Consider the following 26,244-nt stretch of genomic DNA (forward strand, 5'->3'; position numbering starts at 1 on the left):
TATATATTACATGATAACTTACCACCAGAGGTAGAGGTGACCGCATATGTAATTTCTTTGATCCATCTTAGAAATTGCAAGTGTACTTTTCTGCTAGTATCCAAGTATACTTTTTAGAGACCCGTAACCAAAGCCCCTTCAGCAATAGGTCTGTCAAATTCCTTATTCGTTTAAAGAATATTTACAAGGTCATACATAGTAAATTTCTTTAAAATGCTACCTTACAGCCTAGACATAAAAAATTTTTTTTAAATTTTGTAATTCTCATGCACTGTTAACTAAAAATGAGCATTTTTGTATGTGGAATTTCATAAATTTACTCATTTATTAGCTTTCAGTTCCTCTTGTTGGCTCCTAGTTTCCTGGCTCTGGAAAAGTAATTATTGTAATCTGAGATGTAGGACAGTAAGACACATGTTACAGAAGACTGCTGTCAGTCTCAACAGTATCTGTGTATCTCCTACTTTATAGACATATAAATACGAAATAAGGGCTTCCCAGGTGGTGCTAGTGGTAAAGAATCTGTCTGCCAATGCAGGAGAAGCAAGAAACATGGGTTCTATCCCTGGGGTGGAAAAATTCCCTGGAGTAGAAAGTGGCAACCACTCCAGTATTCTTGCCTGGAAAACTCCATGGACAGAGGAGCCTGGTGGGCTATAGTCCATGGGATCACAAAGAGTCAGACACGATTTAGCAACTGAGAATGAATATGAAATAAAAACTATATTTGGAAATAATATGTTCGACTTGAATAATGTTTTCCTGCTTTGTTTTAGAATTGATGCTTCTTTTCAGATGCCTAAAGAAGTTTATGAAGATCCTGATGTTACTGGAAAGAATCGCTATAAATATTTTGAAAGGTAGAAAATAATTATGAATATAATTTTATGAATTATGAATATGAGTCCTAATATTATTAGAGACCTCTTTGTAATAATGGTAGTAGGTCTCATATTTAAGTAATGCAGTACACCAGGTATCACTTTGTAAGTGCTTTATGTATATAACATCAATTTTCGGAACAGAAATATAGGATAGGATATATTATCCCCATTTTACCAGTTAGGAAGCTGAGACCAAAAGAGGAGAAGTAAATTGCTCAAGGTTACTTTATTATGAATTAGCAAGTGTAGAGCTGGGATTCCAACTAACTCTGCTTGACCTTAGAGATGCCAATTACAAATAAGAATGTATCTTTGAGAACAAAATGCAGTCATCAAATGAGGTGAGATAGACCTAAGACACCATGACAGCTATAGTGCAGGGAAAAGTGTTAAAAGAGGGCAGATAGGTGACATTTACTGTCTTTGTGCGAATGTTACCAAAACCAACATGGTCAAAAGAGTCACCTTGTTTCATTCGTGATGAATACACACATGTGATAATCATACACTCAAATTAGATAAAAATAAGATGCGGATTTTCCTCTAGGTCTTATCTGAGTTAGCAAAATAGACTTGATGTCATACCTACATAAGTTCATTTGAGGAAGTAAATTTGTAATGCACATTATTTATGAACAACCTCTTTATGGATGTTTTATGATGCTGAGTTTTTCAGAGGAATGTTAAATTCTTTACATAGTATACTCAGTTCCTAGACTTTCAGTGGGGTGGTCTAAAGTAAATCATTGGAAATTTCAGAATCTCAGGGAACTTGAGAAGTTTCTGGGAACTAATGACCAGCTGAAGTCTAAGTATAGGGCACTGTTTCTCAGGTGTGGCTTGTTTCCCATCTGCAGCAAACACATGGGGATGTTTATTACAAATGCAGATTAATTGGCTCTACCTTGTATCCATTGAGTGTTGGGCTAGACCTGTGGATTTGAATTTTAAACAAGAATCTTCCCACTCCCACCCACTCCAGTGTTCTTGCCTGGAGAATCCTAGGGACAGGGGAGCCTGGTGGGTGCCATCTCTGGGGTCGTAGAGAGCTGGACATGACTGAAACGACTTAGCAGCAGCAGCTTCCCACTCCCCACTGATTTTGTGTGTGCCAAAGTTTGAGAATTGCTGATACACAAAGTATTCAAACTCACTGATTTTAAGGGACAGATATTGGCAGTGGCAGGAAACTCAGCAAACACACAATGCAAAAGTCCCATGTTTGTGTTTTCCTTTCTTCCCCAGGCCTTTCCTTCCATTTTATCAGCAGATGCCATTCAATGTTGTTTTTGCATCAACCAGGTAAGTAACCGTTATTTTAAATCTTTTTCCAGTTTATTTTATTTATTATTTGCTTCTATATTTATTTCTAGAAGATAGTTCTCTGAATCATTATTTTTAAAGAATGGATCATAAACCATTGGAACATTTTCTAGTGGTCATTAGCAGCATTTTAAAAAACAAAATAGAAAATAACCAAGAGCATCAGACATATTGAGGGTAGTTGTGTTTTTGCTTATAACTTTTGTTTTAAATAGATAAATGTATATGTTCATAGGTATATAATGGTTATGGTATATAGTGTATTTCTTATTGTGAGTTATGGTAAAAATGAAAGTTAAAGTGCTCTAAATGTTCTCTTTTGCTTCTCTGAAACGTACTTATTTGACAACAGTTCTTCAACGTTTCATCAAGAAAACCAATCAGTGAAAATATTTTTTAATAGAATTTGTAATTTAATCATCTAATTGACACAAGGCAGTGTGCTATACAAAGATACATGCAACATGGTGTCTGTCCCACGAAGGAAAGTGAACCAAGGTGAGAAGAAAGTAAAGTACAAGAGCTCAATCTGGGATTATTGTGCAGTTCCATGGTCTTTTGTTTTAGGGCAAGATAGCAGGTTTGGTAAAGTGTCCCATTAAAAAACTAATTTTTGTTATACTCTTTCCCATGTCAATATAACTTAATGTTTCTATAAGAGAAGAAAATCCAAGGTAGTCATGAAATGAATGAGAAGATGAACATTTTTTAAGGCCTAAGATTTCTTAATAGAAAGTTAAATAGGTCTGGACTTTCAAACATGCATTTAAAAGGTATGGTTACTCTTACTGATACGGCATCTTATAAATACGATATATGTTATCAAAGGTCTGTAATCCTAAGTATAAGTGCCAGTTATGATTCCAGTTTCTCATCAGATTTTTTAAGACTATGTATGGATTCCTTTGGCTCTTATATGGATGTAGGAAAGATGCTTTGCTTATTGTAGCAATATTTTTGGGGATCAGTCTCCTAAAGCAAAGGAAATAAAAGCAAAAATAAATAGAACATAATTAAACTTAAAAGCTTTTGCACAGTAAGGGAAACCATTGACAGTATGAAAAGATAGCCCACTGAATGGGAGCAAATATTGGCAAATGATATGACCCATAAAGGGTTAATATCCAAAAGATATAGACAGTTCATACAATTCAACATAAAAAAATCCCAAACAACCTGATTAAAAAACGTGCAGAAGACCTGAATAGACATTTCTCCAAAGAGGACATGTAGATGGCCAATAGGCACATGAAGAGATGTTCAACATTGCTAATTCATCAAAACCATAAGGAGATGTTATTTCATGCCTGTCAGAAGGCTGCTAAGTTGCGTCAGTCATGTCTGACTCTGTGTGACCCCATAGACGGCAGCCTACCAGGCTCCCCCGTCCCTGGGATTCTCCAGGCAAGAACACTGGAATGGGTTGCCATTTCCTTCTCCAATGCATGAAAGTGAAGTCGCTTAGTCGTGTCCGGCTCTTCATGACCCCATGGACTGCAGCCTACCAGGCTCCTCCATCCACAGGATTCTCCAGGCAAGAGTACTGGAGTGGGGTGCCATTGCCTTCTCCGACCTGTCAGAATGGCTGTCTTCAAAAAGAACATGAATAACAAATGTTGGCAAAGATATGGAGAAAAGGGAATCTTCATCTGCTGTTGGTGGGAACGTAAATTGGTGCAGTCACTGTGGAAAATAGTATGGTGGTTTCTCAAAAAACTAAAAATAGAACAAACATATAATCCAACAATTCCACTCCTGGGTATATATCTGAGAAAAAAAAATACCCACTATTTTGAAAAAATACATGCACCCCAATGTTCATAGCAGCATTATTCACCATTGCCAAAATATGGACGCACCTCATGTGTCCATCAACAAATGAATGGATAAAGAAAATGTGGTTTATATATGCAATGGACTATTAGCCATAAAAAAGAATGAAATTTTTTCCACTTGGAACAACATGGATGATTTAGAAAATACGCTAAGTGAAGTTAACAAAAGACAAATGCTGTATGATATTACTTTATTTGTGGAATCTAAAAAGTACAACAAACTAGTGAATGTAACAAAAAAGAAACAGACTCACAGATTTAGGGTACAGGCTGGTGGTTAGCCGTGGGGAAAGGGAAAAAGGGAAGGACAATATAGGAATAGGGGATTAAGAGACACAAGCTATAATACATAAAATAGGCTATACGGATATATCGTACAACACAGGGAATACAGCCAATATGTTATAACTATAAATGGAATATAACAGTTAAAAATTGTGAAATACTATATTGTATTTGTTGTTGTTCTGTTGCTAAGTTGTGTCCAACTCTTTGTAACCCCATGGGCTACAGCACTCCAGGCTTCACTGTCCCTTCACTATCTCCTTGAGTTTGCTCAAACTCATGTCCATTGAGTCAGTGATGCCATTCAGCCGTCTCATCCTCTGTCACCCACTTCTCCTGTCCTCAATCTGTAAGTTCTTGGTTCACATGCTGATGAAGCCTAGCTTGAAGGATTTTGAGCATAGTCTTGCTAGCATGTGAAATGAGTGCAGTTGTGCGATAATTTGAACGTTCTTTGGCATTGCTCTTCTCTTAGGGATTGGAATGGAAACTGACCTTTTCCAGGCCTGTGGCCCCTGCTGAGTTTTCCAAATTTACCAGCGTGTTGAGCGAAGCACTGTCAAAGGGCTGTTAAAGCATCATCTTTTAGAATTTGAAATAACTCAGCTGAAATTCCATCACCTCCACTAGCTTTATTTGTAGTGATGTTTCCTAAGGTCTGCTTGACTTCACACTCCAGGATGTCTGGCTCTAGGTGAGTGACCACACCACTGTGGTTATCCAGGTCATTAAGACCTTTTTTGTACAGTTCTTCTGTGTATTCTTGCCACCTCTTCTTAATGTCTTCTGCTTCTGTTAGCTCCTTGCCGTTTCTGTCTTTTATTGTGCCCATCTTTGCATGAAATGGTCCCTTGGTATCTCTATCATGAAGAGATCTCTAGTCTTTATCTTCCTGTTGTTTGCCTCTGTTTCTTTTCACTGTTCATTTAAAAAGGCTTTCTTTTTTCTCCTTACTATTCTCTGGAACTTTGCATTCAATTGGGTATATCTTTCCCTTTCTCCTTTGCCTTTTGCTTCTCTTTTCTCAGTTATTTGTATGGCCTCTTCAGACAATCACTTCGCCTTCTTGCATTTCTTTTTCTTGGGGATAGTTCTGGTCACCACCTTCTATAAACAATGTTCCGAACCTCCATCCATACTTTCTCAGGCACTCTTGTCTACCGCATCTAATCCCTTGAACCTATTTGTCACCTCCACTGTATAATCATAAGGGATTTGATTTAGACCATACCTGAACAGCCTAGTGGTTTTCCCTGCTTTCTTCAATTTGAGCCCGAATTTTGCAGTAAGGAGCTGATGATCTGAGCCACAGTCAACTCCAGGTTTTGTTTTTGCTGACTGCTTAGAACGTCTCCTTCTTTGGCTGCAAAGAATATAATCAGTCTGATTTTGGTATTGACCATCTGGTGATGGCCATGTGTAGTCATTTCTTGTGTTGTTGGAAAATGTTTGCTATGACCAGTGTGTTCTTTTGGCAAAATTGTGTTAGCCTTTGTCCTACTTTATTTTGTATTTCAAGGCCAAACTCACCTGTTACTCTAGGTATCTCTTGGCTTCCTATTTTTGCATTCTGGTCCTTGTGATGAAAAGGACATCTTTTTTTTGGTGTTAGTTCTAGAAGGACTTGTAGGTCTTCATAAAACTGTTCATCTTCTTCAGCATTAGTGGTTGGGGCATAGACTTGGATTACTGTAATGCTGAACAGTTTGCCTTAGAAATGAACCGAGATCATCCTGTAAGTTTTGAGATTACCCCCCAGTACTGCATTTCGGATTCATTTGTTGACTATGAGGGCTACTCCATTCCTTCTAAGGGATCCTTGCCCACCTATAACATGTTATACATCAACAGAAGAACTGTACAAAAGAGATCTTCACGAGCAAGATAGTCACGATAACGTGATCACTGACCTAGAGCCAGACATCTTGGAATGTGAAGTCAAGTGGGCCTTAGAAAGCATCACTACAAGGGAAAGGAACAAGATGGCGGAGGAATAGGACGGCGAGACCACTCTCTCCCCCACAAATTCATCAAAAGAACATTTGAACACGAGTAAAGTCCACAAAACAACTTCTGAATGCTGGCAGAGGACGTCAGGCACCCAGAAAAGCAGCCCATTGTCTTCGAAAGGAGGTAGGAAAAAACATAAAAGATAAAAAGCGAGACAAAAGAAGTAAGGACGGAGCTCCGTCCCGGGAAGGGAGGCTTTAAAAAGAGAGAAGTTTCCAAACACCAGGAAACATTCTCACTGGCGAATCTGTGGCGAGCCTTGGAAGCTCAGAGGGCCACATAACCCTCTTTTTTTTTTTAAGATTTTTTTAAAACCCACAGATTACCCGCCAAACGGTAACTCCCAGGGAGAAGCAGCACAGACGCCTGCATACGCCATTAGCAAGCGGGGGCTGGGCAGGGAGGAGCCGGCTGAACTGCTTAGAGAGAGGACTGGGCTTGAACGCCGCAAGAACAATTTGAGAGAACTGGGGAGAGCAAAGCAGACTGTGGCATAGCTTCCCCACGAAAAGGCAGAAAGCTCTAACCTATGACTCGGCCAGCCCCGCTCACAGAATAAAGGACTGAGCAGAGCGAGCCGGCTGCGGTCGGCCCATCCCCCATCCCCCGCCGAGACAGGCAGGGAGCGCAGCCAGAGCCGGAGCGGGCAACCGCGGCCCCAGAAAGGCATCTGATACAAACTGCAGACAGGCTTGTTGCTAATCAGGACTTCTTGGGCTCGGGCCGGTCGATCTCCCCCTGAGAAGGTGCGCCGGTTGTACACCCAGAAAACTGAGTGGCGGGGACTGGGGAGGCAATAAGTCGCAGAGACCGCGCTCGCCAAACACCTGGTCCCCTGAGCTGCTCGGACCCGGGAAGGCACAAAACGCAGGCCCAACCAAGTCTGCGCCTTTGTGGAGTACCTGAGAACCTGAACTTGAGCCGCTCAGACCTGGGAAGTGCATACAACCCGGTGCCAGCGTCGGACAGTTCCCGGCAGAGCAACCTAGAGCCTGTGCAGTATAGACTGGGACAGCATACGTGCTGTGAGCGGGGACAAACCCAGTGTGGCCAAGACGCTGCGAGCACTCCCCACAGACGCCAGAGATATTCGACTGCAGTGTTCCTCCCTTCCCAGAACAGGACTGAACAACTGAGCCTTAAAAAGTGTCCCCCCACCCCCTAGTATCAGGGCTGAAATTAGACACTGAAGAGACCAGAATACAGAAGCTAAAACAGAGGGAACCACCTTGGAAATGACAGATAGAGTAGTCTAGAGACTACTCCAAGAATAAGACCAAAAACCAGAGGCAAGAGGCTTAAGCCCGAATCCTGAGAACACCAGAGAAGTCCTGACTCCAGGGAACATTAATCGATAGGAGCTCATCAAACATCTCCATACCTACGCTAAACCCAAGGGTCAACAAGTTCCAGAGCAAGACATACCACGCAAATTCTCCAGTAACACAGGAAACTAGCCCTGAGCTTCAATATACAGGCTGCCCAAAGTCACTCCAAACCCATTGACATCTCATAACTCATTACTGGACACTTCATTGCACTCCAGAGAGAACAAATCCAGCTCCACCCTCCAGAACACCGACACAGGCTTCCATAACCAGGGAACCTTGACAAGTCACCTGTCCAACCCCACACACAGCAAGGAAACTACATAATAAAGAGAACTCCACAAACGGCCAGAAGAGGGAAAGGCCACCCCAAGCAAAGCATTATAAGCAGATGAAGAAGCAGAGAAATACCCAGCAAGTAAAGGAACAAGATAAATGCCCACCAACACAAACAAAAGAGGAAGATATAGGGAATCTACATGAAAAAGAATTTCGAATTTTGGTGGTGAAAATGATTCAAAATCTTGAAAGCAAAATGGAGTTACAGATAAATAACCTGGAGAAAAGGATTGAGAAGATGGAAGAAAGGTTTAATAAGGACTTAGAGGAAATAAAAAAGAGTCAATATACAATGAATAATGCAATAGATGAGACCAGAAACACTCTGGAGGGAACAAACAGTAGAATAACAGAGGCAGAAGACAGGATAAGCGACCTAGAAGATAGTATTGTAGAAATAAATGAAACAGAGAGGAAAAAAGAAAAACAAAAGAAATGAGAACAATATTAGAGACCTCTGGGACAATGTTAAACACTCCAACATTCGAATCATAGGAATCCCAGAAGAAGAAGACAAAAAGAAAGACCATGAAAGAATACTTGAGGAGATAATAGTTGAAAACTTCCCTAAAATAGGGAAAGAAATAATCACCCAAGTCCAAGAAACCCAGAGAGTCCCCAACAGGATAAACCCAAGGTGAAATACTCCTAGACACATATTAATCAAATTAACAAAGATCAAACACAAAGAACAAATATTAAAAGCAGCAAGGGAAGAACAGCAAATAACACACACGGGGATTCCCATAAGGATAACAGCCGATCTTTCAACAGAAACTCTTCAGGCCAGGAGGGAATGGCAAGACATACTTAAAGTGATGAAAGAAAATAACCTACAGCCCAGACTACTGTACCCAGCAAGGATCTCATTCAAATATGAAGGAGAAATCAAAAGCTTTACAGACAAGCAAAAGCTGAGAGAATTCAGCATTACCAAACCAGCTCTCCAACAAATGCTAAAGGATCTTCTCTAGACAGGAAACACAGAAAGGGTGTATAAACTCGAACCCAAAGCAATAAAGAAAATGGCTACGGGATCGTACTTATCAATAATTACCTTAAACGTAAATGGGTTGAATGCCCCAACCAAAAGACAAAAGCTGGCTGAATGGATACAAAAACAAGACCCCCATATATGTTGTCTGCAAGAGACCCACCTCAAAACGAGGGACACATACAGACTGAAAGTGAAGGGCTGGAAAAAGATATTCCATGCAAATAGAGACCAAAAGAAAGCAGGAGTAGCAATACTCATATCAGATAAAATAGACTTTAAAACAAAGGCTGTGAAAAGAGACAAAGAAGGAAACTACATAATGATCAAAGGATCAATCCAAGATGAAGATATAACAATTATAAATATTTATGCACCCAACATAGGAGCACCGCAATATGTAAGACAATTACTAACAAGTATGAAAGGGGAAATTAACAATAATGCAATAATAGTGGGAGATTTTAATACCCCACTTACATCTATGGATAGATCAACTAAACAGAAAATTAACAAGGAAACACAATCTTTAAATGATACAATAGACCAGTTAGACCTAATTGATATCTATAGGACATTTCACCCCAAAACAATGAATTTCACCTTTTTCTCAAGTGCACATGGAACCTTTTCCAGGATAGATCACATCCTGGGCCATAAATCTAGCCTTGATAAATTCAAAAAAGTTGAAATCATTCCATGCATCTTTTCTGACCACAATGCAGTAAGATTAGATCTCAATTATGGGAGAAAAACTATTAAACATGCCAACATATGGACGCTGAACAACGAACAAATCATAGAAGAAATCAAAAGAGAAATCAAAATATGCATAGAAATGAATGAAAATGAAAACACAACAACCCAAAACCTCTGGGACACTGTAAAAGCAGTGCTAAGGGGGAAGTTCATAGCAATACAGGCACACCTCAAGAAACAAGAAAAAAGTCAACTAAATAACCTAACTCTACATCTAAAGCAACTAGAAAAGGAAGAAATGAAGAACCCCAGGGTCAGTAGAAGGAAAGAAATCGTAAAAATTAGGGCAGAGATAAATGCAAAAGAAACAAAAGAGACTATAGCAAAAATCAACAAAGCCAAAAGCTGGTTCTTTGAGAAGGTAAATAAAATTGACAAACCACTAGCCAGACTTATCAAGAAACAAAGGGAGAAGAACCAAATCAATAAAATTAGAAATGAAAATAGATCACAACTGACAACACAGAAATACAAAGGATTATTAGAGAATACTATCAGGAATTATATGGCAATAAAATGAATAACCTGGAAGAAATGGACAAATTCCTAGAAAAATACAACTTTCCAAAACTGAACCAGGAAGAAATAGAAAATCTGAACAGACCCATCACAAGCACGGAAATTGAAACTGTAATCAAAAATCTCCCAGCAAACAAAAGCCCAGGTCCAGACGGCTTCACAGCTGAATTCTACCAAAAATTTAGAGAAGAGCTAACACCTATTCTACTCAAACTCTTCCAGAAAATTGCTGAGGAAGGGAAACTTCCAAACTCATTCTATGAGGCCACCATCACCCTAATCCCAAAACCTGGTAAAGACCCCACAAAAAAAGAAAACTACAGGCCAATATAACTGATGAACATAGATGCAAAAATCCTTAACAAAATTCTAGCAATCAGAATCCAACAGCATATTAAGAAGATCATACATCATGACCAAGTGGGCTTTATCCCAGGAATGCAAGGATTCTTCAATATCCGCAAATCAGTCAACGTAATACACCACATTAACAAACTGAAAAATAAAAATCATATGATTATCTCAATAGATGCAGAGAAAGCCTTCGACAAAATTCAACATCCATTTATGATAAAAACCCTCCAGAAAGTGGGAATAGAAGGGACATACCTCAACATAATAAAAGCTATATATGACAAACCCACAGCAAACATTATCCTCAATGGTGAAAAACTGAAAGCATTTCCCCTAAAGTCAGGAACAAGACAAGGGTGCCCACTCTCACCACTACTATTCAACATAGTTCTGGAAGTTTTGGCTACAGCAATCAGAGCAGAAAAAGACATAAAAGGAATACAAATTGGAAAAGAAGAAGTAAAGCTTTCACTGTTCGCTGATGACATGATCCTCTACACAGAAAACCCTAGAGACTCTACCAGAAAACTACTAGAGCTATTCAATGATTACAGTAACGTTGCAGGATATAAAATCAACATGCAGAAATCCCTTGCATTCCTATACACTAATAATGAGAAAATAGAAAGAGAAATTAAGGAAACTATTCCATTCACTGTTGCAACGAAAAGAATTAAATACTTAGGAATATATCTACCTAAGGAAACAAAAGACTTGTACATAGAAAACTATAAAACACTACTGAAAGCAATCAAAGAGGACACTAATAGATGGAGAAATATACCATGTTCATGGATTGGAAGAATAAATATTGTAAAAATGAGTATACTACCCAAATTAATTTATACATTCAATGCAATCCCTATCAAGCTACCAATGATATTTTTCACAGAACTAGAACAAATAATCTCACAATTTGTATGGAAATACAAAAAACCTCGAATAGCCAAAGCAATCTTGAGGAAGAAAAATGGAACTGGGGGAATTAACCTGCCGGACTTCAGGCTCTACTACAAAGCCACAGTCATCAAGACAGTATGGTACTGGCATAAAGACAGAAATATAGATCAATGGAACAAAATAGAAAGCCCAGAGATAAATCCACGCATCTATGGACACCTCATCTTTGACAAAGGAGGCAAGAATATCAAATGGAGAAAAGATAGTCTCTTTAACAAGTGGTGCTGGGAAAACTGGTCAGCCACTTGTAAAAGAATGAAACTAGAACACTTCCTAACACCATACACCAAAATAAACTCAAAATGGATTAGAGAGCTAAATGTAAGACCAGAAACTATAAAACTCCTAGAGGAGAATGTAGGCAAAACACTCTCCGACATAAATCACAGCAGGATCCTCCATGACCCACCTCCCAGAATATTGGAAATAAAAGCAAAAATAAACAAATGGGACCTAATTAAAATCAAAAGCTTCTGCACAGCAAAGGAAACTATAAGTAAGGTGAAAAGACAGCCTTCAGAATGGGAGAAAATAATAGCAAATGAAGCAACTGATAAAGGATTAATCTCCAAAATATACAAGCAGCTCCTGCAGCTCAATTCCAGAAAAATAAATGACCCAATCAAAAAATGGGCCAAAGAACTAAACAGACATTTCTCCAAAGAAGACATAAAGATGGCTAACAAACACATGAAAAAATGCTCAACATCCCTCATAATCAGAGAGATGCAAATCAAAACCACAATGAGATACCATTTCACACCAGTCAGAATGGCTGCTATCCAAAAGTCTACATGCAATAAATGCTGGAGAGGATGTGGAGAGAAAGGAACCCTCTTACACTGTTGGTGGAAATGCAAACTAGTACAGCCACTATGGAGAACAGTGTGGAGATTCCTCAAAAACCTGGAAATAGAACTGCCATATGATCCAGCAATCGCACTCCTGGGCATACACACCGAGGAAACCAGAATTGAAAGAGACACATGTACTCCAATGTTCATTGCAGCACTGTTTATAATAGCCAGGACATGGAAGCAACCTAGATGTCCATCTGCAGACGAATGGATAAGAAAGCTTTGGTACATATACACAATGGAGTATTATTCAGCCATTAAAAAGAATACATTTGAATCAGTTCTAATGAGGTGGATGAAACTGGAGCCTATTATACAGAGTGAAGTAAGCCAGAAAGAAAAACACCAATACAGTATACTAACACATATATATGGAATTTAGAAAGATGCAAATGATAACCCTGTATACGAGACAGCAAAGGAGACACAGATGTATAGAACAGTCTTTGGGACTCTATGGGAGAGGGTGAGGGTGGGATGATTTGGGAGAATGGCATTGAAACATGTATGTTGTCATATGTGAAACGAATCACTAGTTCAGGGTCAATGCATGTTATAGGATGCTCGGGGCTGGCATGCGGGGATGACCCAGAGGGAGGAAAAAGGGAGGAGGGAGGTGGGAGGGCGGTTCAGGAGGGGGAACTTATGTAAATCCGGGGCAAATTCATATCAATGTATGGCAAAACCAACCAATATAATATTGTAAAATAATTTGCCTCCAATAAAAAATAAATCAATTACCTAAAAAAAAAAAAAGAAAGCATCACTACGAACAAAGCTATTGGTGGTGAAAGAATTCCATTTGAGCTATTTCAAATCTTGAAAGATGATGCGGTGAAAGTGCTGCACTCAATATGCCAGCAAATTGGGAAAACTCAGCAGTGGCCACAGGACTGGAAAAGGTCAGTCTTCATTCCAATCCCAAAGAAAGGCAATGCCAAAGAATGCTCAAACTACCGCACAATTGCACTCATCTCACACGCTAGTAAAGTCATGCTCAAAATTCTCCAAGCCAGGCTTCAGCAATATGTGAGCTGTGAACTCCCAGATGTTCAAGCAGGTTTTAGAAAAGGCAGAGGCACCAGAGATCAAATTGCCAACATGCGCTGGATCATGGAGAAAGCAAGAGAGTTCCAGAAAAACATCTATTTCTGCTTCATTGACTGTGCCAAAGCCTTTGACTGTGTGGATCACAATAAACTGTGGAAAATTCTGAAAGAGATGGGAATACCAGACCACCTGACTTGCCTCTTGAGAAACCTGTATGCAGGTCAGGAAGCAACAGTCAGAACTGGACATGGAACAACAGACTGGTTCCAAATAGGAAAAGGAGTATGTCAAGGCTGTATATTGTCACCTTGCTTATTTAACTTCTATGCAGAGTACATCATGAGGAACGCTGGGCTGGAAGAAGCACAAGCTGGAATCAAGATTGCCGGGAGAAATATCAATAATCTCAGATATGCAGATGACACTACCCTTATGGCAGAAACTCAAAAGCCTCTTGATGAAAGTGAAAGAGGAGAGTGAAAAGGTTGGCTTGAAGCTCAACATTCAGAAAACTAAGATCATGGCATCTGGTCCCATCACTTCATGGGAAATAGATGGAAAAACAGTGGAAACAGTGTCAGACTTTATTTTTTGGGGCTGCAAAATCACTGTAGATGCTGATTGCAGCCATGAAATTAAAAGACGCTTACTCCATGGAAGGAAAGTTATGACCAACCTTGATAATATATTAAAAAGCAGAGACATTACTTTGCCAACCAAGGTCCGTCCTAGTCAAGGCTATGGTTTTTCCCGTGGTCATGTATGGATGTGAGAGTTGGACTGTAAAAAAAAAGCTGATCGCCTAAGAATTGATGCTTTTGAACTGTGGTGTTGGAGAAGACTCTTGAGAGTCCCTTGGACTGCAAGGAGATCCAACCAGTCCATTCTAAGGGAGATCGATCCTGGGGGTTCATTGGAAGTACTGATGCTAAAGCTGAAACTGCAATACTTTGGCCACCTCATGCGACGAGTTGACTCACTGGAAAAGACTCTGATTCTGGGAAAGGTTGGGGGCGGGAGGAGAAGGGGACGACCGAGAATGAGATGGCTGGATGGCATCACCGACTCTGTGGACATGAGTTTGAGTGAACTCCGGGAGTTGGTGATGGACAGGGAGGCCTGGCGTGCTGTGATTCACAGGGTCGCGGAGAGTCGGACACAACTGAGCGACTGAACTGAACTGATACGTCAGTAAAAATGTTAAAAAAAAAAAAAGAAAATAAATGGATAGAGGAAAATATAGCATGCTAACACTAAAAGAAAGCAGTAATAATTTCAGACAGAGCAGACTTTGCAGAAGATTATCAGGGATAAAGAGAAGCATTACATAATGAAAAAGAGGTCAGTTCTCCAAGAAGACATAATAAATATATATCTAATGAAAGAGTGTCAGACTGCGTGTGACAAAAACTAATATAATTACAAGAAGTAAATGAATTCACTATCACAGTGGGGGTTTCAGTCCCCTCACGTAGAGAGTGGATACGTCTAACAGGCAGGAAGTCAGTAAAGCCCTAGCATACCATTTATCAGCTGGATATAATTGGTATCTATAGGCTGCTTATTCAACAACAATAGAGTATACATTCTTTTGAAGCTCACACAGAACATTCACCAAGATAAACCACATTCTGTAGCATTAAACATACTTTAATAAATGTCAAAAGCACAGAAGTTATACAATGTCTTCTCTCAGATCATAGTGGTATTAAACTAGAAATTAAGAACAGAGAGATAACTGAAAACCCCCAAATATATGGATATTAAACAATACATTTCTAAATAGCATGGGTTAAAGCAGATGTTTCAAGAGAAGTTTTAAAATATTTTAAACTTAATGAAAACAACAATGTAAATTATGAAAACTTGTGGAATGAAAAGCAGTGCTTAGTGGGAAATTTATAGCATTGAATGGATGTATTAGAAAAGAAGACAGATCTAAATCAATCATATAAGCTTCCACTATGAACTGAACTGATGATCAGGAAAAAGGCAAGGATGTCCCTTCTCACCACTCCCTTTCAGCATCATACTGGAAATGTAGACAAGAAAAGTAAAAGGTACACAGATTGGAAAGGAAGCAATAAAACTTTCCCCCCTCTCTGAGGCATTTTACTTGTATGTATTAGATCCCTAGAAAAAGAATCCAAGGATTTTCCCTCTGTGTTTTCGTCTTGCTTCTTCATGGTCCATGATGCCAGTTGAGGTTGTCAGCACAATGAAACCAAACTGATGGGATGGGAGCAGGTTATTCTGCCATTTTTCTAGATTTTTGAGTTGCACATCAAATCTGGGGCTGATCACTCCACACTTACTTAGCCTGCCTGTGAGGATCACAACAGTTTCCCCAGCCCTGTGATCATCAATGATTTCAAACTCACCAGTGCAACCATGCTTCATCATCACAGAAACCTGGCGATGACTTTGGAGCACGGCCTGATAAGAACCTGGCATTTGCCTCTCTCTTCGGCATTGTTGATACTCTTGAGAGCATCAGCCAGGACATTCATGTGCACCATTCTGGCGGCATGGAAAGCTGGCGGAAAGAGCAGCAATAAAACTTTTAGCAGGTGGCATGTTCATCTTTGTAGAAAATCAGAGTGAATTAAAAAAAATAAGTGGGGTTAATAAGTGAATAAGTGATTGTAGCAAGGTTGTAGGATACAAGGTTAGTTATACAGAAGTCAGCTGCTTTCCTATATACCTATATAGAACAAGTGGAATTTGAAATATAAAACACAATGCCATTTTCATTAGCATCAACAAATGAAATACTTAAGTATAAATTTAATAAAATACAAATAGTTTTGGCAAGAATGAAACAAGAACAAATAGTTTTCTATTTAAGGAAAACTATAACACTTCAGTGGAAGAAATCAAAGAAGAACTAAATAAGTGGAGAAATATTCCATGGTTGTCGATAGGAAGATTCAATGGTGTCAGTGTGTCAAGTCTTCCCAGTTTGAAGTATAGAGTCCATGTAATCTCAACCAAAATTCCTGCAAGTTATTTTTTGACGAAGTGATTCTAAAGCTTACATGAAGAAGCAAAAAACCTGAGAATAAGATCACAGTATTAGAGAAGGACAGAGTTGGAGGACTGACACAACCTGACTTCAAGCTATTATAATCAAGAAAGTGTGGTGTTGGCCTTCTCTGGGAGCCCAGTGGTAAAGCATCCACCTGCCAGTGCCGGAGACATGGGTTTGATCCCTGGTTCTGAGACTGTCTCACATGCTGTGGAGCAACTAAACTCGTGTACCACAACTATTGAGTCTGTGATCTCGAACCTGGGAGCCACAGCTACTGAAGCCCTTGGACCCTAGAGCCCATGCTCCTCAACAGGAGAAGCCACTGCAAGAGAAGTCTGTGCACAACAGTCAGAGAGTAGCCCCTGCTTGCCACAGCTAGAGAAAAGCCCACCTGTGCAAAGATCCTGCACAGCCGAAAATAAATGAATAAATTCTTTTACAGACTGTGATGTTATGGAAAGAATAGAAGAAATAGAATAGTGAGCCCAGAAATAGACCCACATACTTATAATCAGCTAAACTTTGACAGAAGATGAGATGGTTAGAAAAGCATCACTGACTCAATGGACATGAATTTGAGCAAAGTCCAGGAGCTAGTGAAGGACAAGAAAGCCTGGTGTGCTGCAGTCCATGGGGTCGCAAACAGTTGGATACGACTTAGTGAATGAATAGCAATCTTTGGCAAAAAGAGCAAAGGCAATACAATGGCGCAAAGACAGTCTTGTTAACAAATGATCTTGGAACAACTGGACATCTACATGCAAAAAAAAATGAATTTAGACACACCTCTTAGACCCTTCACAAAATTAACTTAAAATGGATCACAGACTTCAGTGTAGAATACAAAAATATAAAACTCTTAGATTACCTCGGAAAAACCTAGATGGTCTTGGGTATGGTGATGATTTTCTAGATACAACATCAAAATCACGATCCATTAAAGAAATAATGGGTAATCTGGACTTCATTAAAAAAAGGTCAAAGACCTTAACAGACACCTCACCAAAGAAGATATACAAATGCCAAATAAGTGGAAATGAAAATTAAAACAATATACAACTGTTAGAATGGCCAGAATCTGGAACACTACCACCACCAAATATTGAGCAACAGGAATTTTCATTTTTGATGGAAATGCAAAATGCTATAGTCACTTCAGAAGACAGGTTGTCAGTTTCTTACAAGACTATGCATACTCTATACAATATGATATTCTGTTCTGAACGTGCACTTCATGGAAATGAGGCGTCTGTAAATGACTATGTGGATTGAACTTTAATCCCTATGCGCTCAAGACACATTTATTGAATGAGTGAAAAATACTAATACTATTATTACTCATCTGTAGAAATGTTAGTGATTCTAACCTGAATCATGAATGTTAATGTACTGACACACCAAAAGAAAATTTGTCTAAGACTCTTTAAAAAAAAGACTATACACATACTCTTAACATATGATTTGGCAGTCCTGCTCCTTGGTGTTTACCTGAAGGGGTTGAAAACTCATGTCTGCACAAAAGCCTGCACACAAATGTTTATAGCAGCTTTATTCATAGTTGCTGAAACGTGGAAGCAACCAAAATGTTGCTTTAGCAGGTGAATGGATAAGTAAACCATGGTACACTGAGGCAACAAAATATTCAGCACTAAAGAGAAATGAGCTCTCAAGTCATGAAAAGACATGGAGGAACCTTAAATGCATATTGTTAAGAGAAAGAAGCTAATCTGAAAGGGCTGCATACGTATGATTCCAACTGTATGACATTCTGGAAACGATGGAGATGATAAAAAGATTATTGGTTGCCAGAGGGCTGGGGAGAATGGGGGAAGGATGAATAGGAGCACAGAGGATTTAAAGGGAGGGCAAATACTCTGTATGTTACTATGTGGTGGATACAGATTACTATACATGTCTACAATGACATGTAAGGATTTGTCTATACCCATATAATGTACGACACCAGGAGTGAACCTTAACAGGGAACTATAGTCAATATCTTGTAATAAACTATAATGGAAAATAATCTGAAAGACAATGTATGTGTGTGTGTGTATATAAATAAATAAATATATATATATATAACTGAATCACATTGCTGTGCACCTGAAACATTGTAAGTCAGCCGTACTTCAATAAAGTATATATATTTAAAAAATAAAAAAGTGAACCTTAATGTAAACTGTGTATTTTGGGTGACTGTGAAGTGCCAGTGTAGGTACATCAGTTTTAACAAAGGTACCACCTGGTGAGTGACGTTGATAGTCGGTTGGGCTATATACATGATGGGGAAGGGGTATATGGGAAGTTTTGTTTCTTTCTCAATTTTGCTGTGACCCAAGCTTGCTCTAAAAATTGTCTTTAAAAACACATATGTTCAATAGAGTTTGTAATAACAGAATAAGATTTGCTAGCTTTGTGAAGGTCCTTTCTGTGTGTGGGTTTTTTTGATGTATTTATTATTCATTTTTAGCTGAGTGGGTCTTTGTTGCTTGCTTTTCTCTAGTTGCAGAGAGTGGGGGCTGTTCTTTGTTGCATTGCAAGGGCTTCTCACTGCGGTGGCTTCTCTCATTGCACGGGCTCTAGGGCACACGGGTTTCAGCTGCAGCGTGTGGGTTCAGCAGTTATAGTCCCTGAGCTCTCGAGCAAGGCTTAGTAGTTGTGGTGCAGGGCTTAGATGCTCCATGGCTTGTGGGGTCTTCCTGGGCCAGGGATCGAACCTGTGCCTCCTGCATTGGCAGGCAGATTCTTTACCACTGGGCCACCAAGGAAGCCGTGCATCTAGTTTTGTTGGGACTAGAAGGGGAAAATTTTAAAGACTGTGGGTGTGGCAGACAGTGCCTGCTTCAGTGGTGGCTGTTATTAGAGGAGGGAGGGTCTAGATGGAGGGTATGGAGCAGTAGCAGCTGCTGAGGGGATACCATCTTTAAACAGGCTAAATGAGGCTGAGGATGCGATCCAAGACCAGGCAGAGCTCAAGCCAAGCAGGGAGCAGATGTGGGGTCTTTCTGGTCTAGGGTCCTGATTGAGGTTGGCAGAGCTGCGAAAGAAGATTTTTTGCTTGCTCTTATTCACATTTTACTCTCCCCTGAAACCAACTGCAAAGGAGAGAAGAATAGGTTGGAGAAAAATAACAAGTTAATTAGGAAAGGAACCGTGCCATTAAGTTACACAGGACTTTTGTCCAAGTAGCATCCCTCCTTTGCATCCTCTCCTCAGACCCGCAGAGAATGGTCCCAAGTCAGCAGAAAGCTTTGGCAGAAGGATTCCTCAGGCTTTGCCATAATCTTAGCACGTTTAATCAGATGGGTCAAATGTGAAACTAATTTGGAAAGCAATAATTTATTCTCTTGATCCAAACTGATGGTTTTATAATAATATTCACATGACCTGGGATGATATAAAGGTAATTTAAAGTTATTTCCTCAAGTAGAATTTTTATAGTAGAATACTTTCTGCTGAAAACATAAAAAACTGTATATACTTATATTGTCTACTTATATAAGAAATTAATAGCTACTGCTGAAAAAAATGATTTCAGTACCTGTTAGATTTCAACATTAAAATCTGTTTAAAGTACTGTTTCATCACAGGTTGAACTGCCAAATAGACACTTCTTTCTGATTGACTTGAAATGCATTTTTTTTTTTTGAGCTAAGATGTACATGCTGTGCTTACCTCCCATTGCCTTTGACTATTTTTCTTAATGGAAATCTCTTTTTTCCATTATATTTATTTATGTAATTTAATCAATTCTTCTACCAACTAGAAAAAAGATTTATTTTAAATGGAAGTGGTATATATATATTTCTTATTTTATAAGTAGTATATGTACAGGTTAAAAAAAAGTTAGAAAATTCAGAAGACTATAAACATGAAAAAATTATCTCTATAATCATACTATCCAGAAATAATTGCTTTTACTATTGTATATCCATTTAGGATTTTTTGTGTGCCCAGTAGCACAGTCTATAAAAACATAAAAATGTACTCCTATTGTACATACTGCTTTATAGTGTTCTTTTTTCTACTTTACATTAGATCATAGACATTTTTCTTCATGCATATAGATTACATTGTTACTTTTAATAGCTGGATAAAAATTATGGCTGTACCATTTTTTAAACAGTTTTTCTACTGATGGTCATTATTTAAGTTTGTGATTTTTTTCGAGTCACATGAATAGATTGGGAAAGATTTCCATGAAGTGTTGCTTAGTCAAAAAAGAAAGACGCAAAATTGTACTTATAGTATGGTTTCATGTTAAACAAACAGTAAAATAAACTGCATTTGTGTCAGTTGTAGAAAATAAGTGTGCAAAAAATGAGGATGTAATTCAAGGATACATCTGGGATATATATCCTAGATGGGCTTCCCAGGTGGCGCTAGTGGTAAAGAACCCACTTGCAATTGCAGGAGACTTAAGAGATGCAGGTTCAATCCTGGGGTTGGGAAGATCCTAGATACCAGGTATATAGAAAAGGTACTGCTATGGGTGGAAAAGGAAGAAAAAGCGATTGAGGGATGCAAACTCAAAAGTAAAAGAAAACACTGCCCTAAAACATTAAATCATATGTGCTACTATACTTTTTGTTAAATTATGGATAAGGGTAGGCTTAGGATAATGTTTAAGTGAATTTGAAGTTTTTCTGTGCTTAAAAATAGAATGAAAAAAAGGTGAAAATAATGGATCCAAGGTTGATGCCTAATGACCCCAGATATAACCACTTTTAAAAATAAAATTAGCCATTAAGAAGTTTTTTACTGTTATAAATGAGACTTTATAAACATGTTTGCATGTATCTTTGCACACTCATTGACTTATTCCCCACAATAAATTCCTAGGAGCACAATTGCTCGGGCCAAAGGGTGTTTTAAGGGTTTGATATATATTTAGTCACTTGTTAGGTCTACCTGTTTGTATTTTCATCAGCAGTTTATGAGAATGCCTGTTTCTTCACAAGTTCATTGATGCTAAGTACTTTCAATCTTTTAAATCATTGCTTATGTGATATAATTAAATAGCATCTTGCTGTTTTAATTTTCTTTGATTATGTTATGTTCATTATTTTTTCATATGATTTTTAGAAGTTTTACTTTTTGTTTTCTGACTGTCCTTTACCCATTTTTCTGTGGCTATTTAACTGTCTTATTGATTCACAAGGGCATTTTACATAGAAAGACTATTTAACTCTTAATCATATATGTTGCAAAACCTACTGATAGGTATAAAGTGATTATATCAGGTTTCAATTTTTAAAATAATTTTCCCTTTTAGGGCAGATCCATATACTTTTCCTCTTCCTCCTACTAAGTACCTGCCCGTTCCTTCGAAGTACACGGTGGGCACTCAGACTGATTATCGGGATGCTGAAGTTCAAACAGACCCATATTCTCCAGAATATGTAGTATGTCAGGATTCCATCCCTGAGCTCCTGACCCTGGCTACTCTCACTTGGGGTGAGTTGGAAATTCTTTGGAATGTCTGCAGATGACAGTCCTGATGAACATGCATGCTGTTGAGTTCTTGGAAATGACACACACAGAGGCAACTGTGGTTTAAAGTATTGCTATTTAAAGTGTCTTGCTCAGTAGAACTACTTCATAGACTCCTTCTGATAGATTTGTTCAACAAGAAATACACCCTTATCACTGTAAGGACACTTATTTTCCTTTTTCCCTGAAGCTGAAGTTACATTTAGACTTAATTTTGTGGTTACTTTGCTGAGGACTCACCTCTCTCTTCTCACAGTTTCTCCCAGTGAATCAGCTCCTTTTCACTGAGAAATTTATACTTTCTTTAAACATAATTTTTTTTTGAGAGTATAATACTGAATGCGTATTCCAACATGTAATATGCATGACATATGCATATTCCAACAAGTAATAATATTACCTTATAATATGCATCATGCATATTGTAAATAAAGCAATAATATGCATTTTGCATCTTCCAACAAGTAATAATATCATCTTACTTTGCTAAAATATCTTGGGGTTTATCAAGGCTCTCTTATACACTGTATTTGATGATTTGGATGATTTCTTTTGATAGTATATCTGAAATGCTCAGAAATTCACTCTAAGAGTTTAGAAATTCATTCTGGTCTAGGCCCTTACAATGTGAAACTATAAAAATTAATAAGAGAAGGGGCCTTTAGAAATTGTTAGAAATTAGCTTATTAAACTCATTTGATTGTGCCTAGGAAAAGAGTCTGATGCTAGGAGGGATTGGGGGTGGGAGGAGACGGGGACGACAGAGAATGAGGTGGCTGGATGGCATCACTGACTCGACGGACATGAGTTTGAGTGAACTCCGGGAGTTGGTGATGGACAGGGAGGCCTGGCATGCTGTGATTCATGGGGTCGCAAAGAGTCGGACATGACTGAGCTACTGAACTGAACTGAACTGAACTGAGGAAGCTGAGAACCAGAGAGACTGACTCCTTGAAGCTCATGGAAATACTTAGTATGTTGTAATGATTTTTATTAAAATCATTTTATTAAAATGAGGTTACTTTTGTTTCCCCAGTGTAATGAATTGCTGTGATCAAATCTGTGTTAGTAGCAACAAGGATGTTCACGTCTGAGTTCTAGTTTTGATTCTTGTCTCTTCGCTCACTTCTTGGATCCAGATTAAGCATTCTTGACACCCACAGTTTAAAGCAGAGACTCTACCTTCAGTCTAGATGACAGATTCAAAGTATGCTGAAATCTTTCCCTCTGCTTTGAACACACAAAAAACATAATTATGAAAATTAATAACCATATTTAAAATCAAGGAAGAAAATCAATTGTTTAGCAGTAGAGACTTTCTTCCTAAAAGAAATATCTGGGGATCTGTGATGATGAGCAGGGACTCTGAATGGTGAGGAGCCAGACCTGAGTTAAACTAAAGGAGGGAGAAACTTCTCTCCTGCCCACAGGTAGGACTGAAGCCCAGGGCCTGCCAGTCTAAGCCAGGTACTCCTATCTGTGGCCTTGAGCTTTACCTCTTGGTTTGAGAAGGGCTTAGCTTTGAGCTGCCCAAGGACTGGGGCCACGCCCTCGAAAACAAGAGGTTTAGGTAGGGGCTCAGAAATGCTTCACTTGGTAAAGACCTAACTGGAGCCCTGTGCCTGGCAGCTCTGCGGTTGAAGTGTCAATAAAAAGCTCCATGAATCAGGCCTACCTTCTCGTTGGTGAGGCCTTGTGTAAAGGTTTAAATGGAGGCCTACATATATGTGTGTAGACGTTTAAACATTATAAATCAAGCTACTGTCTGTTAGATAAAACACATTCTATATTTTTCACAAATCTTTATAAAAAGCTGAAAGGACATTTTGAATTCTTAGACTCCTTGGGATTGCATGCTGGCATCTGGCAGCAGTGGGAGAGCTGCCTGGTGGCTGGCCCTTTTCTCTGGCTCTGTTCTTCATCAAGAGGGCTTATTGTGCATGCCTGTGATTGCCTCTCCTGTCCTGCTTTTCCATTTTCTATTTAGACATCCTTGCAAGCAGCTGCTATGTGGCAACCCCTTGGGGTTAAGGGTAAACAAACAGCAGCACGTAGTCTGCCCTCAGGAGTCTGAATCCTGCGAAGTGGCCCATGTAGATTTTGGAAGTGGGCTTCGGGCCATTTACGCAAGGAATTCCAGGCTTCCTAAGAGATGGAGTACCTCCAGGTGGGCATTCTGTAGTGTCTTTAAAGTGCTGTAGGAAAATAACCCAAATCTAGAATTCTTACACCAGCCAAACTCTTACTCAGGAGAGAAGGTGAAATAAAGACACTTTCATAGGACAGAACATTTCATAGGTTTATCTCATAGGATATTGTAAACACTAATTAAATTCATTTATGTAGTGTGCTTAGGCCAATGCCTAGTATGTAAATAAGCATTCTATAAATGTTAGCTACTAATTTGAATAAGGGAAGAATAAAAGGACATCCTTGAACATACTTCCAAGTTCCGTCACTCAGTCATGTCCAACTCTTTGTGACCCCATGGACTGCAGCACTCCAGGCCTCCCTTTCCATCAGCAACTCCTGGAGTTTACTCAAACTCATGTCTGTTGAGTTGGTGATGCCATCCAGCCATCTCATTCTCTATCATCCCCTTCTCCTCCTGCCTTCGATCTTTCCCAGCATCAGGGTCTTTTCAAATGAGTCAGTTCATCGCATCAGGTGGCCAAGATAATGGAGTTTCAGCTTCAGCATCAGTCCTTCCAATGAATATTCAGGACTGATTTCCTTTAGGAAGGACTGGTTGATCTCCTTGCAGTCCAAGGGACTCTCAAGAGTCTTCTCCAACATCACAGTTCAAAAGCATCAATTCTTTGGCACTCAGCTTTCTTCACAGTCCAACTGTCACATCCATACATGACCACTGGAAAAACCATAGCCTTGACTAGACGGACCTTGGTTGGCAAAGTAATGTCTCTGCTTTTTAATATGCTATCTAGGTTGGTCATAACTTTCCTTCCAAGGAGTAAGTGTCTTTTAATTTCATGGCTGCAGTCACCATCTGCAGTGATTTTGGAGCTCTCAAAAATAAAGTCTGACACTGTTTCCCATCTGTTTCCCATGAAGTGATGGGACCAGATGCCATGATCTTAGCTTTCTGAATATTGAGTTTTAAGCCAGCTTTTTTCATTCTCCTCTTTCCCTTTCATCAAGAGGCTCTTTAGTTCCTCTTCACTTTCTGCCATAAGGGTGGTGTCATCTGCATATCTGAGGTTATTAATATTTCTCCCAGCAGTCTTGATTCCAGCCTGTGTATCATCCAGCCCAGCATTTCTCATGATGTACTCTGCATATAAGTTAAATAAGCAGGGTGACAATATATAGCCTTGACGTACTCCTTTTCCTATTTGGAACCAGTCTGTTGTTCCATGTCCAATTCTAACTGTTGCTTCTTGACCTGCACACAAATTTCTCAGGAGACAGGTCAGATGTTCTGGTATTCCCATCGCTTTCAGAATTTTCCACAGTTTATTTATTTTTTATTTTATTTTATTTTTTTATATATATTTTTATTTTTTCAAAAACAATTTTAGGAATCTTTACTTAAAAACAACCTTATCTTAAAATGGAGTAACTTTGGTTGTACGAGCAGCAAGCAAAGTACAGAAGCAAAAATGCATTCAGTTCAGTTCAGTTCAGTCGCTCAGTCGTGTCCGACTCTCCGTGACCCCATGAATCACAGCACGCCAGGCCTCCCTATCCATCACCAAATCCCGGAGTACACTCAAACTCATGTCCACAGAGTCGGTGATGCCATCCAGCCATCTCATTCTCCATCGTCCCCTTCTCCTCCCGCCCCCAACCTTTCCCAGCATCAGAGTCTTTTCCAGTGAGTCAACTCGTCGCATGAGGTGGCCAAAGTATTGCAGTTTCAGCTTTAGCATCAGTCCTTCCAATGAACACCCAGGATTGATCTCCTCTAGAATGGACTGGTTGGATCTCCTTGCAGTCCAAGGGACTCTCAAGAGTCTTCTCCAACACCACAGTTCAAAAGCATCGATTCTTCGGCGATCAGCTTTCTTCACAGTCCAACTCTCACATCCATACATGACCACGGGAAAAACCATAGCCTTGACTAGACGGACCTTGGTTGGCAAAGTAATGTCTCTGCTTTTTAATATACTATCAAGGTTGGTCATAACTTTCCTTCCAAGGAGCAAGTGTCTTTTAATTTCATGGCTGCAATCAGCATCTGCAATGATTTTGGAGCCCAA

At 39.2% G+C, this 26,244-nt stretch overlaps 1 protein-coding gene and 1 pseudogene across 1 annotated transcript in view; one reads left to right on the plus strand and one right to left on the minus strand.

Annotated features, from left to right (window-relative positions):
• CFAP91 (cilia and flagella associated protein 91) overlaps positions 1–26,244 on the plus strand; it is a 123,781-nt gene that overhangs the window by 14,210 nt on the left and 83,327 nt on the right. Inside the window, exons 4-6 of the mRNA XM_055434433.2 lie at positions 777–860; positions 2,130–2,186; positions 21,807–21,988. Of these exons, the coding sequence (XP_055290408.2) occupies positions 777–860; positions 2,130–2,186; positions 21,807–21,988 (323 nt within the window). The remainder of the gene's footprint in view (positions 1–776; positions 861–2,129; positions 2,187–21,806; positions 21,989–26,244) is intronic.
• On the minus strand, positions 15,631–16,016 carry LOC129561861 (small ribosomal subunit protein uS8 pseudogene; annotated as a pseudogene).

Source organism: Moschus berezovskii, chromosome 1, assembly GCF_049115385.1.
Source record: "Moschus berezovskii isolate FMDL1 chromosome 1, NW_MosBer_1.0, whole genome shotgun sequence".
Lineage (NCBI taxonomy): Eukaryota > Metazoa > Chordata > Mammalia > Artiodactyla > Moschidae > Moschus > Moschus berezovskii.